At 41.1% G+C, this 14,726-nt stretch overlaps 1 protein-coding gene across 1 annotated transcript in view; it reads left to right on the top strand.

Annotated features, from left to right (window-relative positions):
• MYH15 (myosin heavy chain 15) overlaps window positions 1-14,726 on the top strand; it is a 133,081-nt gene that overhangs the window by 16,208 nt on the left and 102,147 nt on the right. Inside the window, exons 10-11 of the mRNA XM_072970807.1 lie at window positions 7,169-7,272; window positions 8,563-8,701. Coding sequence (XP_072826908.1) covers window positions 7,169-7,272; window positions 8,563-8,701 — 243 coding nt within the window. The remainder of the gene's footprint in view (window positions 1-7,168; window positions 7,273-8,562; window positions 8,702-14,726) is intronic.

Raw genomic sequence — 14,726 nt, forward strand, 5'->3', positions numbered from 1 at the left:
AGTTTTGCAAAGAAGGGAGGATTTAGGTTAGAGTGTGAAGAATGTAAAGGAGATTTAACCTGAGTGAAAGGTATTTCCCTCAGGAAGAGAAGTGCATACAGTATCAGGAAAAGGCAGGGCAAGATCAGGGAACAGAGAGACCAGGCTAACTGGAGGAAAGAATTTGCATAGAGGAGTAGTGAGATTTCATTCTGATGGTTTCTGAACCCAGGGAGTTGGGAGGGGGTGGGGGTATGTGTGTGTGTTTTGTCGGGGTGGGATGGGGTCATAGGAGGTCATGATTTGTTGAGAGCAGTAGCACTTAAGCTGGTATGGTGGGCAGGATGGACTGAAGGCAGAAACACCGAGGGAAGTGATTGTAGGAGTCCCAGTATGAGATGACAAGACAATTGTCCAGGGCAGTGTTTGTGGGAATGGGGGAGAAAAGAGGATGGATTCATGGAAGAATAGGTCTTAGCAATGATTAACTGTAGAAATGATGAAGACTGGTGAGTCAAAAATCCCCCCAAGTTTGGTAATTTGACTAGGATAAAAGTAGTCCCATGGGCAGAAATAGAAAAGCAACTTTTGGAGTTAGAGGATGAATTTCATGTATTCATTCAACAAATATTGATTGTGGGGCTGCTCTGCATGTGCCTGGCTCTGCTTTTTAAGCACGAGGAGTAGAGAAGGAAATAAGACAGGCAGGTTCCTGCCTCACGAGCTTACATTCTAGTATGGAAGACAGTAACAAACAAGTAAACAAAGAAATATACATTTCAGAGACTGTAGGTCTACAGAGAAAAATAAAGTGGGTAAGGGGATGGAGTGAAATGGGGATTGGTAGGACAGTAAGTAAGTTGTATCTTAGATACAAGGGCAGAAAAGAAAATGAGATGGCAATATTTTCCAGAAAGCTGAATGAATAAGAGAACAAGTAGGCAAAGATTTCCAGGAAGAAAGTTCTTGGAGGAAGAAACTGAGTGCAAAGGCCCTGAGGTAGGAATGCATTTAGTTTATTCTTGGAATAGCACAATGGCCATTGTGGCAGAGTGGAGGAGGTAACGCAGGGAGAGGTAGGCAGGGCCAGACCAAGCAGTACCTTGCAGGCTATGGCAAAGAGTTTACATCTTGAGTGCTATGGAAGGTCACTGGAAGGGGAGATTGACAAGCTGATTGGATTTGCATGTGAATTAAGCCATTGAGGGTAACAGTGCTTCCACAGGAGTGAATGTGGGATGATATCTGAGATCCAGGTGAACAAATTGGTGGGGAACAATCCCCCAGCCCATTATGCTTAGATTAAGTATGGAATAAATCCCGCAGCATTTTGACTACATGGTCCTCAACTCCCAAGTGCCCTCACCAAATGGAGGAAGCTCTGCAAACTAGACAATTATTTTTGCCAGGGTGCAGCTGTTGATAGAAGAACCACTATTCTCCTTCCCACCTTCCCTCCACCTAAACCTGGTACAGACTGTTTTTGTTTCCCTTTGGTTTGTCCTGACAAATCTAACATTCTTGACACACATAGGGTCCTGTGTGGGTACCAGCAGTGAATGCAAGATGTTTTGGAGCATCTCTGTTTATTAGTAGAACCATCTGAAGACTCTGGACTGCTATGGAAAATTCATGCTTATCAGGAGTTCATGAACTTTGTTGAGTCTCTGGGCTGCTGAGATTGATTACTGTGCATAGACTGACATCTGGTGGTCCAAGTTGGGTATTGTCAGTCCACTTGTTTATGACACCAATTATCATTCTTTGGGACGTTGTAAATGTTGGAACTCTTTCTATTTATGGCTGACAAAGAAGAGTTTCAAGTGTCCTGAGCAGAGACTCAAGAGGGCACATCTTTGCAATATGTGGATTATGTCCAAGTTTCCTAAAATTGGATCATTTGTGTGTGGAAAATTACCGCAGAGGCTGGCCACCTGCTGAAGGAGCCAAGGAAATGGAGTGACGTGTTACCCCAGAGCCAGTCCCAGCTGAGCCTCTACATGGCCTGAGCATCCTTTCTCCCTTTTCCTTTCAGGTCAGGCTGACTCTTGTTCCAGGCACAGCTAAAACCCACTTTCTCCATTCCCTCAGAGATGGCTCCTAGAAACTCTTCAGATCTCAGCACCATCTGTATAGCTTGGTCTGGCATATATTTTCCTTTTTCTCTTCATTTCTTTGACTTTTTTTCTACTTATTTATTGTACTCATTCTTGCTGTTCAAGTGGTCTCTAAACTCAAGGAAGACAGGTCAGGAAACCAGTTCTTGTCTCTTGGAATCCTTGACCCTTTGCCTAGTGCCCTGAGCACTCACTCCATAAAGTGTGTGACGGTGATACACAGTGGTGATTGCCAAGAGATGCTCCTGAGTCTGTCTACTGGTGGCCTGAATGCCCTGGAGGGAGAAATGGTCGGCACCTGGACCTCCCATTCTGGAGAATATTCAGTTGTGCCCCTTTACCCATCTCTCTTGAACTAGTCTCCTATCTTAACTCCCTTTCTCTCCACTGGTTGTTAGAGGGCACAAGATATGTGTATGGTTGTGGAGATGGTGCAATTCCCAACACCAGAGAATGCTATTCAAACTGTAGACTATGTGAATGATTCTCTCTGCAGCTGAGCAGTGCACAACCTCTTCAGCTGTACATGGCAGTACTGAGAAACAGGTAATGATGGGTGGTGTGTCATAGAGGTACTCACTATAGAACTTTGCGAGCCTGAACTTTTTTTTGGCCTGATGTCAGCTTTGCTCTTTTACATGGTAAATACAGTTGAGTCTTGAAGAACATTCAGCCATTTAGAAAGCAAAATTTAATGTCAGGATAACACGTAAGACAAAATTTTGAATGATAAAATACTCTTAATGGGTTCTCTGCATCTCTACCAGAGGGTGGGCTCTAACAGTGAACCCATACAAAGGTTTTCATCTGTACTTTTTGAAATTATGAAGCAGTTGACTTTTACCCCTTTAGCATCCTCTCATTCTTTCTCTCTCTGCTACCCACCTCACCCCTCCAGACAAGCTCCCCTGTCCTCCATGTGCCCACAGCCTGGTCAACAATCTTCTGTGTGGGCCTTACCTGCCTAGACAGTCTCTCTGGCCCTAATAGTGTCTCATAATAAATGCATTCACTTTTTTTTTTCATTCTCTCAAGGCCATTTCTCTTGGTAGAAATGAAATTAATTAAATAAAGGAATCCCTGTTTACGTGATACTCCTCTGAGATAGCCTCAAGCCTCAACCCAATTAAAATTCATTGCTCCTTGAAAACAAGTTTTCATAAGGCCCAGTGGGGAAGATATTTTGAGCTCAGGGCTTCTCAGAGCTCCTCAAACCCTCATGCTTTTAGCCTCTACATTCTCTAGAGCAGCACATCATTCTGAGTGCAGCTGTTCCAGTGAGTGGTTATGCTGGCGCAGCAGCCGTGTTCCCCCTCATAAGGAGGTTTACTGGGTGTGCTTAGTGACTTCTAGAAATGATGTGCCTGGAGCGGGGAGGTGATGAGGGAGAAACACACACAAAGCACTTGGGCCTGCTGTTCTGCCTTAATACTAGCTCCCTCCTGAATCTTGATTCCTCTCTCCTCTTCCCAGTCCTCTAGTCCTCAGGCATGGGGTGTTCTTGCCCTTTGCTCAGTCTCCCTCAGCGCTTGTCCAGTGTCGAGCCTGCTTATGTGGAAGCAAGACCCTCCTTCTGTCCATGCCAAAGAAGGAAATGTGATTCCGTCATAGTTACAAACACAGGCTGGGTGGGTAGGTGGCAGAGTCTAACAGAAGTCTTAGAAGCAATGCACTAAATTCAATGTGTCATTAATGTGATTCTGGGCAAGTAGTGAGCCTTTCTAGTCAACTATTTCCCTATATTAACATAGAGAAAATAATGTCAAATATGGCATATTTGACCTTCATGACCAGGATGAAAATGATCAAAAATGACAAAAGAAACATGACAGTAAAATGAAAATTCTCTAAAAGGTTGATTTAGTATAATCTAAAAGATAATTCTTGGCAAAGCAATCTTGGGAAGCAGATTTATTTTTAAATGAGTCAGTCAACTGATACATAGCCCCTCCCTAAAGACACACAGAAGCATTTTTCGCACTGTTGGGGGTGTTATTCCTCTAGCTTCCTTGAGAGAAAGGACCATTGTAGTTTTGCATCTCTCCCTCTTCCCACTTACTTACGGTAGAGAAAAAAGAGTAAATAAATGCTTTGATTTGAGCTGTGAAGGAGGTGAACAGGCAAGACGTTGCAGCAGGTGTCTGGCCTGGGGGTGGTGGTGACATTCACAGGCATAAGGAACCACAGAAGAGGAACAGCTTCAGGGCAGACATGGAAACCATCATAGATTAGATCATAGATGTTGGGTTTGAGCTACTTATGGTCATCCACATTGAAATGTGTGTTGGGAAGTTGGACATTTACGTGTGGAGCTCTGAAAATAAATACAGATTTGAGAGTTTTCAGTAAAGACATGAATGAAACTTGCCAAAGTATCTATAGAGATATTTGACAGTGTGCAGTCAGGACAGTATTTGATGCCCCTGATTATTCCCTCTTCTTTGAAAATCTCCCCTCGTGGCTTCTAGTATGCCACTCTCTCTTGTTTCTCTCCTAAATCTCTGGGCAGTACTTTGCAGGTTTCTTTCTTTCATCTAGCCCATGACTTTAGAATGCCCTGGGGCTGAGTCCTTGGATCTGTCTTATGACAGATCATCTAGACTGACAGTTTTAAAGATCATTTCTATCTGATGACTTCCAAAGTTTAATCATGAGTCTAGACTTTTCTTTAGTATTCCAGACTCCTAGCTAACTGATTCTTCTATGTCTCCCCTTGGATGTTTAATCGGCATCTCAAACTTCATTTCCTAAAACCTAGTTCCTGGACTTCACCCTGCCAGACCTGCTCCTACCACAGTGTTTCCCAGGTCAGCTGAAGGCAGCTCCATCCTTCCACTTGCCTGGGCCCAAACCCTTGGAGTTATCCTTGATCAGCCTTTTCTCCCACCGTATTCTCATTTGTTCCACCAGCAAATCCTATTGACTTTACTTTCAAAATTCAAACTCTGGCCAGTTCTCACCATGTCTGTTGTTACTTCCCCAGCCAAGTACCACCATCTCTCTCCTGAATTATTCAGCACTTTCCTGGTATCCCTGCTCCCATCACTGTCCCTCTGTCTTTACTCCAGCAGCCATAGTAAATTAAAAAAAAAGTCAGATGATGTCACTCCTCTGTTCAAAGACCTGTAATGGCTTCTTATCTCACATAGTACATAAATGCCCACATCCTCACCATGGCCTGTGAGACTCTGTCATCTGGCTTCTGGATGCCTCTCTGACCTCATGACCCACCTCTTCTTTGACCTACCTGAACCACTCAAAATCCCAGGCAGGCTCTCACTTCAGGGCCTTTGCATTGACTTTTTCTTTCTGGAACATTCTTCCCCTTCTTATCCATAATTCTGTCCCTCAACTATTTCAGGTCTTACTCAAATGTCACCTTATAGAGGCCTTCCCTGATCACCCTACTAAAAACTTCAAGTCTCCATCTCCAGGACTTTGTATTCCCTTTCCCTGCTTGTATTTTTCTCCATAGCACTTATGACCATCTTACATGCCATATATTTTACTCATTATTTTTTAACTTTTGTCTCCTCTTGTTGGGATATTAGCTTTATGAAGACAGGAGCAGGATTTTTTTTTCACTGATCTATCCCTGAAACTTACAATAATGCCTGACACATTATTTGATCTCCACAAATATTTGTTGATATAAATCGAGACATGAAGAAGAATATAAGGAGATTCCTGAGAAATCTTAACATTTAAGGAACATTTGAATCACCATTCAAGTAAATACTTTAGAAAATCATTATGGATTATATTTCTACTTAAAAATATATATTGTACTTGCATTCAGCCTGATTTCTTTTGGGCTAGCCCAATTACTTTTATAAAATAGCTTATTGAAATATTATCAACATAAGTATAAGCGATGACATATGTATCCATGAAGTAAACCCATCACCACAGTCAAGATAATGTATGAATCCATTCAAAAGTCTTCTCGTAACCTCTTATAATTCTTCCCTCCTGCCCTTTCTCGTTCCCTCAACCCCTCCTCTCCTGACCCAGTCCTTAGGCAACCACTGATGTGCTCTCTGTCACTATAGATTAGATAGCATTTCTAGAATTTTGTAAGATGGAATCATACAGTACATATTCTTTTGTCTGGCTTATTTCACACGGCATGATTATTCTGAGATCCTTTCGTGTTCATTCACGTATTCATAGTTCATTCCTTTGTTTGCTGAGTAATAATAATCCACTATATGGATACAAAACAGTTTGTTAACTATTGATAGACATTTGGATGGTTTCCAAATAGAGCTGCTGTGAATATTCATGTAGCCCAGCTTTTTTGTTTTTGAGATTTGGGGTTCAGGATAATAGAGCATCACAACGTTGAGTAATAAACAGGAAACTCGGATCAGCTCAAAAAAACTTCACTGGGAGCGAGTGTCAGCTTTAAGAGGTTAATGTGATTTGGCCAAGTCAGTTGCTGTTGTGCCTCTGACAGCCTGCCTTGGCTTCAGCCTGCATTGTGTTTCCCGACTAAGTGAATCATGTCAGGAGTCTTAGACATATCAGAGGTGCAGCGTTGAACACAGTAGCTGATTTACACATCTCTTGAAAGACAGACTCAGCCTCCTAATAGGCAGGACATGATGTGACAGGATTATACTGCTAATGTTCCCGAGGTGCTGACCCCAGGGTCTGCCTGCTTTCTAGCCTTTGAAGCTTAGGCCTGTTATAATTTTACAAACCATTTTTTGTCCTCCAGCTCTCAGCCACGTATCTAGGCCAAATTCCTGTTTTCAAAGTTTTGCCAACATGCATTATCTGGTTTTTTTTTTTTTTTCTTTTTTCACACCAGTTCAGGATACTGCAATTGAATCTGCTTTCAGATTTGGCCTGCCTGGTCTCCTCTCAGGAGGCATTAACACATGACTGACAAGTTAATAGAGGGCAAAAATTGATTGCAGAGGTTTAGGTGTAGAATATGGATTTTATCTTGGCTTGTTTACAAGTATGCTGTAAGCTGTAAGAGTAAACTGTGAATATTGGTCAATTACTTTCTAAAGCCTCGTGGATTTCTTTAAGCTGTTTAACTGACAGTTTTCCCACTGCAGATATGCTCCTGGTGTCTGAAAATCCCTCTGACTTTCACTTTTGCTCTCATGGAGTCGTCGCTGTGGAGAGCTTGGATGATGCTGAAGAATTGCTGGCCACAGATGTAAGGCTTGTTACTTATCAGAGCAAAGTCTAGTAAAGACAATGGGCAATGAAAGCAAGCATCTTAGATCTTCTCTCTTTCAAAGGGTTCTGGACAAGTGAACTTCCTTCCCCTAGGGGTGAGAATACAAGGAGCCCCTCCAGGACTGCTTCTGTCCAGTTTACTTATTTATTGTAAAAACGTACATTGTCAGTATCATAATTTCAGAACATACAGAAGAGTAAGAAGATGCTTCAGCTCAATGACAGCCACTGTTTTTATTTGGAGTATAACTTTCTGGTCTTTATTTTTTTTTTTTCTCCTTGGGGTTGCTATTGTATAGTTGCTTTGGTGGGTTTATTTTTTTAAATTAAAGATTATAATCATACTGAATATGCTATTTGACATATAGTTTGCTTTTTTGATTAATCTTAAGCATTTTCAGTGTTATTACAAACTCTTCATACTCATTTAAATGGACACTTACTATTTGATCAGACGTTTGTTCTAAGTTTGTTTAGCCATTCTCCTATTGTTAGACTAAAAGGTCGTGGGATTTTTCCCTACTGTTGTGAATATCTTTGTAGGCAAATACTTTTATGGTAGATCAGATTCACTTGTGCTAGATTCCTAAAAGTGAAATTACTAGGTAAGGATTATGAATTTTTTATAGTCTATTGATACACATTCTAAATTAACCGCTAGAAAGATTGTACGAATTTCCACCCTCCTGGCGGGTGTGAGAACACACACATTACCATGTGCAGTGGCTTGTTAGGATGCTGTTCTTTGGTGACATGTTTTTTCTTTTCTTAAACACTTCCTTTTGCCAGTCTTTGAAATGGACTTGCACCGGGATAAAGTTGGGGGAACATATGGGATCCCAGAAATAAGCCACCCTATCAGATATGGTGCTACTTCCTTCTGTAACCATGAAAGGCAAAGTAATGTACCTCGTAGAGCCAGTTAATGGTGGATTGTTGGAAGGGAGAGGAGGGGAGCAAGGCATTGGAGGGAAGTTCTAAAACCACTGGAAATTAAACAAGTCAAGTCATTTGCCTTCCTAATTCTCTTTTAAAGGGATAAGCAGAGACTGCAGGTGATCAAGTGCCAACAGGGCCGATTTGCACAGCTTTGAACGGAGCTGTTATACATTGGGGCTGTGGCAGTGATCCATCTTCTTCCCTTCTCCTTCCCTTCGGCAGCCCACAGCCCACAGAGTGGAGGGAGGTGTGACACACAGCGGGGGTGAGGCGCTCACTGCAGCCATTAGGCAAATGAAGACTTGGCCATCTGCTTCTCTTTTTACAGCGAGCCTTGGACATCTTGGGCTTTCTTCCTCATGAGAAGCATGGAGCCTATAAACTCACTGGTGCCATCCTGCACTTCGGAAACATGACATTTAAACAGAAACCCAGAGAAGAGCAAGTGGAAGCAGATGGCACAGAAAGTAAGGATTACTTTGAAGATATGGCCATATACTCTCTTCAGATCCCTGACCCCAGGCCTGCTCCCTTTTCCTTGTGGTTAACCTCACATCTTGGTTTTTGGAAAATGTTGAAATTAATCAGCAATCTCCCTTAATTGCTGTTCCTCAAAATGATTCTCTCAACCACTATTCTAATATAGAATCCTTGTATCTCAGACTAAGAAGCATTACTTAATTAATTATTGATGGTGCCAGTAAATTTGCTACCTGGGTGACAGAGGCTTGACTAAGACACAGTCTGCCTTCAGCATATAGACTACTGAAAGAAGCAGAGAAAAGAGCAGACAGATTACCATAAGATGTATTGGGTGACATAATGGAGGTGGGAACAAAGATCTTTAGAATCCCAAAGGTGGGGTTTCCACTGCGTTGAAAACACAGTGGTTTCATTTCCCTTTGTTTTTTATTCACATTCTAAAAATCTATAGTCATGCCTGCTTACCAAAAAGATTTACAATGAATGATCTGTCTAGAATGATCATCAAAATAGAAAATCACAATTGTGAAAAGAAGGAATCACAGTTGTTATAATTATTTCATTTAACATTAAAATTCCTGGCAACTGAAACAAAAAGGAAGAAAGGACATTCATTCAAATCTTTCAATAATTTTTTTTAATTTTATATTTTCAGTTGTGGTAAATATACACCACATAGAGTTTTAACCATTTTTAAGCATACCTTTCAGTGGCATTAGATACTTTCACATTGTTCTGCAACTGTCACCGCTATTCATCTCCGGAACTTTTTCATCATCCAAAACTGAAACTCGTACCTAAGAACAATGAGCCCCTATTACCCCCTTCCTTTAATCCCTGGAAATCATTATTCTACTTTCTGCCTCTGTGAATTTGGCCACTCTGGGTACCCCATACAAGTGGAATCATACAGTATTTGTCCTCTTGTGCCTGGTTCATTTCACTTAGTATAATGTCTTTAAGACATGTTGTAGTATGTGTCAGAATTTAATTCCTCTTTAAAGCTGAATGATACTCCACTGTATGTATATTCTACTTTCTGTTTATCCATTCATCCATTTATAGACACTTGAGTTGCTTTCACTTTTCACTATTGTGAGTAATGCTTCTGTGAACACTAGTGTTCAAGTATCTGTTCAAGTCTGTGCTTTCAGTTCTTTTGTGTACATGCTTAGAAGTGGAATTGCTGAATTAAGTGGTAATTCTATGTTTAATTTTTGAGGAACCACCATACAGTTTTCTGTGGTGACTGCACCATTTTACATTCCCACCAGCAATGCACAAGGGTTCTAATTATTCTATATCTTTGCCAGCATTTATTGCTTTCTGGGGTTTTTCTGGTAAGAGCCCTTCTGATGGGTGTAAGGTGATATCTCATTGTGGTTTTGATTTGCATTTCCCTAATGATTAGTGATGTTGAGTATCCTTCATGTGCTTATTGACTATTTGTGTATCTTCTTTGGGAAATATCTGTTCACATGCTTTGCCCATTTTTGAATTGGATTGGTTGGTTTTTATTGTTTAACAAATAATTTCTGAGATCAATCTGTGCTGGAGACTGTTCTTGGTGCTAGAGATATACCTGTGAACAAGATACCAACCCTGTCTTGACCGTCAAGTGTGGAGACAGACAATATATACATAAGCAGACAAATATGCATGTAGTCATAATGAAAAAATAGGAATCATAGGAGTGAGGGGGTTGTTGTTGATAGGGTGGTCCGAAGGTCCCCTTAGAGAAGAAGACACTTGAGCTCAGACAAGAATAAAGTGAGAGAGTGTGCTTTGAAGATAGTGTAAACATCTTATATATTAACATTAATATATGCTTTCATGGCATCTTGTTGCTTTATTTTTGTCATTGTTTTTTCTTTTTCTTTTCCCACCTTTTGAAGCATGATTTTGTCGATAAAAATAATCAATAAACAGTCTATAATAGGAATAGAAAAGAGTTTTATTTGAGCCAAACTGAGGACTATAACTTGGAAGACAGCCTTTTGGGTAACTCTGAAGAAATTGCTCTGGAGAAGCATGGTTTCGGCATAGTTTTATGTCTTGTCAGAACAAAGGACATCAAATGAGTTGGGTAGATTCCTTCTAGGTTTCAAACAAAAACAGATAGGCATGTACACAGACAATCAGTATGAATGTGGCACCTGGGAAAGGAGGCTTATCATCAAAGGAGTACCAGCATTAGCGTCCAGGGAAGGGAGGCATTTAATCTTTATTTTTAACATGGGCATTCTTTACTTCTGTTCAATGCACCCTTTTCTTTAATAATTAAAGCAGATGTACAATGTATGTTTGATAGGCCACAAACAGGCTGTTTTAGTTTAGCACAAAATTCAGGTTAACTCAGGTAACAAGCCAGAACGACTTCCCCATAGTACAATATGGGAAAATATCTTTCATCAGTTTTTTGAATGACTTTTATTATGAAAGCAAGGCATACTTATTAATCAGAAAACACAGATAAGTAAATGAAGCGAGTTACCTCATCCAGTCTGCCTGGTGGTTCCTCCTTGAGTTCTTAGCTGCAGCACCCTCGCCTTCTCTTCTTCTAACTGCTTTAGGGCTGCAGGCTCAGCCCTTGAAACTTTTCTCTGCTCCTGTCTTCACTGATCATCTCAAACTCAGCCTGTATGGAACCGAACTCTTCATCTTTCTCTGCCTCTGCTGCTAACTCTTCATTTCTCAGTCTTCTTAATAAATGTCAACTAGATTCTCCCAGGTGCCCTGACTCACATCTACGAGTCATCCTGAACTTTTTCTTTTTGTCTCTACTTTCTTCTTCTTGCCCCTACCTTTAAATATATATATAAAACTCACAGCTACCACAATGACTATGTTCACTGCTACCACCCAGCCTGAGCCATCATTTCTTACTGGATGACGGCAGCAGCCCCCTTACTGGTTTCTCCCTGTCTCTACCCTTGTCCCGTTACCATAGTTCTACACATGACAGCCAGCAGTGACCTTTCAGTGTCAGCCAGTCCTTGTCCCTTCCTCTGTCCTAGGCTCACCAATGGCTCCCATCTTACTCAAAATAAGCCCCAAATTGTCATCACAGACTCCTTGTCTTCCCTGATGTCTCTCTAAATCTCTCTCTAATCCCATCTCCTACTGTGATATTGTGATTTATAATACGAAATTTATATTTGGTCTTTGTCCCAGTTTCTGGCACAGAGCTCTTAAAAGCTTTGGAATGTCCTAAGAGATGAAAGCAATAAAGGTGCCTTTTATATTAACATGGTGACTTTTGCATTGTAGCTAAGGATGGGACTGGTCACCACAAGAACTAACGATGTGATTAGAGAGTTGGAGCTTTCAGTCCCACCCTCAACAGGGCAGAGGAGAGAGGCTGGAGATTGAGTTCAATCACTGGTGGCCAATGATTTAATCAAACATGTCTATGTAATGAAACCTCATAAAAACCCAAAGGGAAAGAGAGCGCTTCCAGGTGGGTGAACACATGGAGATCTGGGGAGACTGGCATCCTTGGAGAGGGCATGGAAGCTCTGTTCCCCTTCTCCATACTTTGTTCAATGTACCTCTTCCATCTGGCTGCTCCTGAGTGATAGCCTTTATAACAAACCGTTGATCCAGTAAGTAAAATGTTTCTCTGAGTTCTGTGAGCTTCTAGCAAATTGATTGAACCCAAGGATGGGGTCATTGGGATCTTTGACCTATATAGCTGGTTGTTCAGGAGCCCAAGTGACAACTTGGACTTTCAATTAGCACCTGAAGTTGGGGGAGCAGTCTTGTGGGACTGAACTCCTAACCTGTGGAATCTGACGCCATCTCCAGGTAGTTAGTGTAAGAATTCAGTTGAATTGTAGAGCGTTCAGCTGGTGTCACAGGATTGCCTGGGGCGTACTTCTCCTCACTCCCCTCCTCTGCAGCTACCACTGCTGTTGAAATCAGGTGCAGAGCCCCCACCTACCATTTCCCCCTTCTCCCACTCTACTCCCTCAGCCCACTGGTCTCTTGTTTTTTGGGGGCATGTGAGCACTCCTGTTGCAGAACTTTTTCACTAACTCTTCCTTCTATCTGCAGCTCTTTTCCTAGGGATCCTCATGGCTTACTCCCTCACTTCATTAAGGCGTCTTCTTGGATGTTGCTTTACCCCTAAACCCTTCCTTAATTGCCCCCAATACTTCCCTGTCATTTTGTCCTTACTCTGCATATTTTTCTTTGTGTCATTCATATATTTATTTTTGTCTGTCCTACCCCCACCAATCTCCATCATATATAAACTCCATAAGAGCAAGAACCTAGTTCGGTGTGCATTTCTGTATTTCTAGATTTTAATACAGTGCCTAACGTTGTATTATAGTAGCATTTACTATAGTAGCAAATAATTATTTGTTGAATGATCCTACTTATTCAAAACAATCAAGAACTGTTGATGCCATAGGATATATTTGTTGTGTCTTTTTGTAGTTGAGTGACTTTCTCACTTTGGTCACCAATGTTAGAAGTTAATTATTTTTCTCTTGCCAATTAGCCAGGTTTTGTTTTGTACTTAAGTATTAATAAAGTTAACTTTTTGGTAGGTTATTACCTATTTGCATTGTTTCTTTTTTGAATTTTTGTTTCTATCAGCTCATTTTAAAAATTGAGGCACTGGATTTTTCTTATTGATTTCTAAGGGCTCTTAATATATTAAACTTTGGGAATTTTCTCACAGTTGGTCATTTGGGAAGGGATTGGACAGATGAAGGAGCAGGACAGATGAAGAAGTGGGTGGAAAGGGGATGGGCCTCAAACTTAAGGGGGCATCCTTGCATTTACCTCTTTCTTAAATTCCAACCCCACATATCTGACTTGCTACTGCATGTTCTCTGGTGTCCTAAACTCCGCATGGCTGAAACTCAGCACATCATCTTCTCCCCCTGTGAATATGAACATTCTATTCATATTCACGATACTGCTCTTCTCTCTGCTCCTCAGGCTGGAAACCTCTTAGTCATGTTTCTCAGTCTCTCTTTTTCCCTTTCCTATCACTAGTTTCGACTTTCAATGCCTTGTACTCTGGCATCCCACTGTGGGTTCACTTTCTCTGTAATCTTCTCACTCTGGTCTGTTTTGCAAACTTCCACAAAATTAACTGTCCTGAAGCCAGACTCTAGTTAAGTCATTTCTCTGCTAAAAGCCCCTTTAATGTTTTTCCATTATTTAACTAATACCTAACAGAAGCATCAGATGTCTCCTGCAAACATAAATCTCCCCCTCTTCTATTTCTCTCACTCCCTGACTTCATGGTCCGATCTGAATCTTTGACCATCGCTGCAGAGACTCGCTCACCTCTGGGCCTTTAAGTCATGCTGTTCTGTGTTTCAGAAATGCATGTTCTCCCCTATTTATCTATCAAAGCCCTTCTCATCCTTCAAGGCCCAGATCAAATGCTATTTTTTTCTTGAAATCTTCCCTGGTCATGCAATCCAGAAGGGATCTCTCTCTCTTTCAAACTTTCATGATACTCCATTTGTCTCTTCTAGGCAGTTGTCTCATTGGCTTGCCTTTTTTTTCCCCCATGTTTTAGATACTTTCACGGATTATAAACTTGATGTCAAGGATTTTTGTCTTGTTTATCTGTCTTCTTACTACAGCATCTAGTACCAGGCTTTGCATATAGCAAGTGCTCAGAAAATCTGTTCAATAGATTAAGGAAACATGAACAGCTCAGAAACCATATTATAACCCTCCATCAAAGACTATTTGAAGGTCATTTTTTAAAACTCCTTTTTCACATTAGCCAGACTGTGATTTGACAAAACTATCTCTTCCCTTCTTTATATCTCGTTATTTACAGATGGGGCACTAGACCAGACTTTGTTTTTCTCTATCTCCCACCTGGTTTGAGGTGAAGTCAAACTTGATTCTTTCCATCTTCTTCTAAATGAACTTACCAAACCTGGAGATCACTCTCTAGGGAGTAGTTCTCAAGCTTGCTGCACATCCAAATCACTTGGGGAGTTTCAGATTTCTGAGGCTCAGGCCTCACCC

The sequence above is a fragment of the Vicugna pacos genome, chromosome 1 (assembly GCF_048564905.1).
Source record: "Vicugna pacos chromosome 1, VicPac4, whole genome shotgun sequence".
Classification (NCBI taxonomy): Eukaryota; Metazoa; Chordata; class Mammalia; order Artiodactyla; family Camelidae; genus Vicugna; species Vicugna pacos.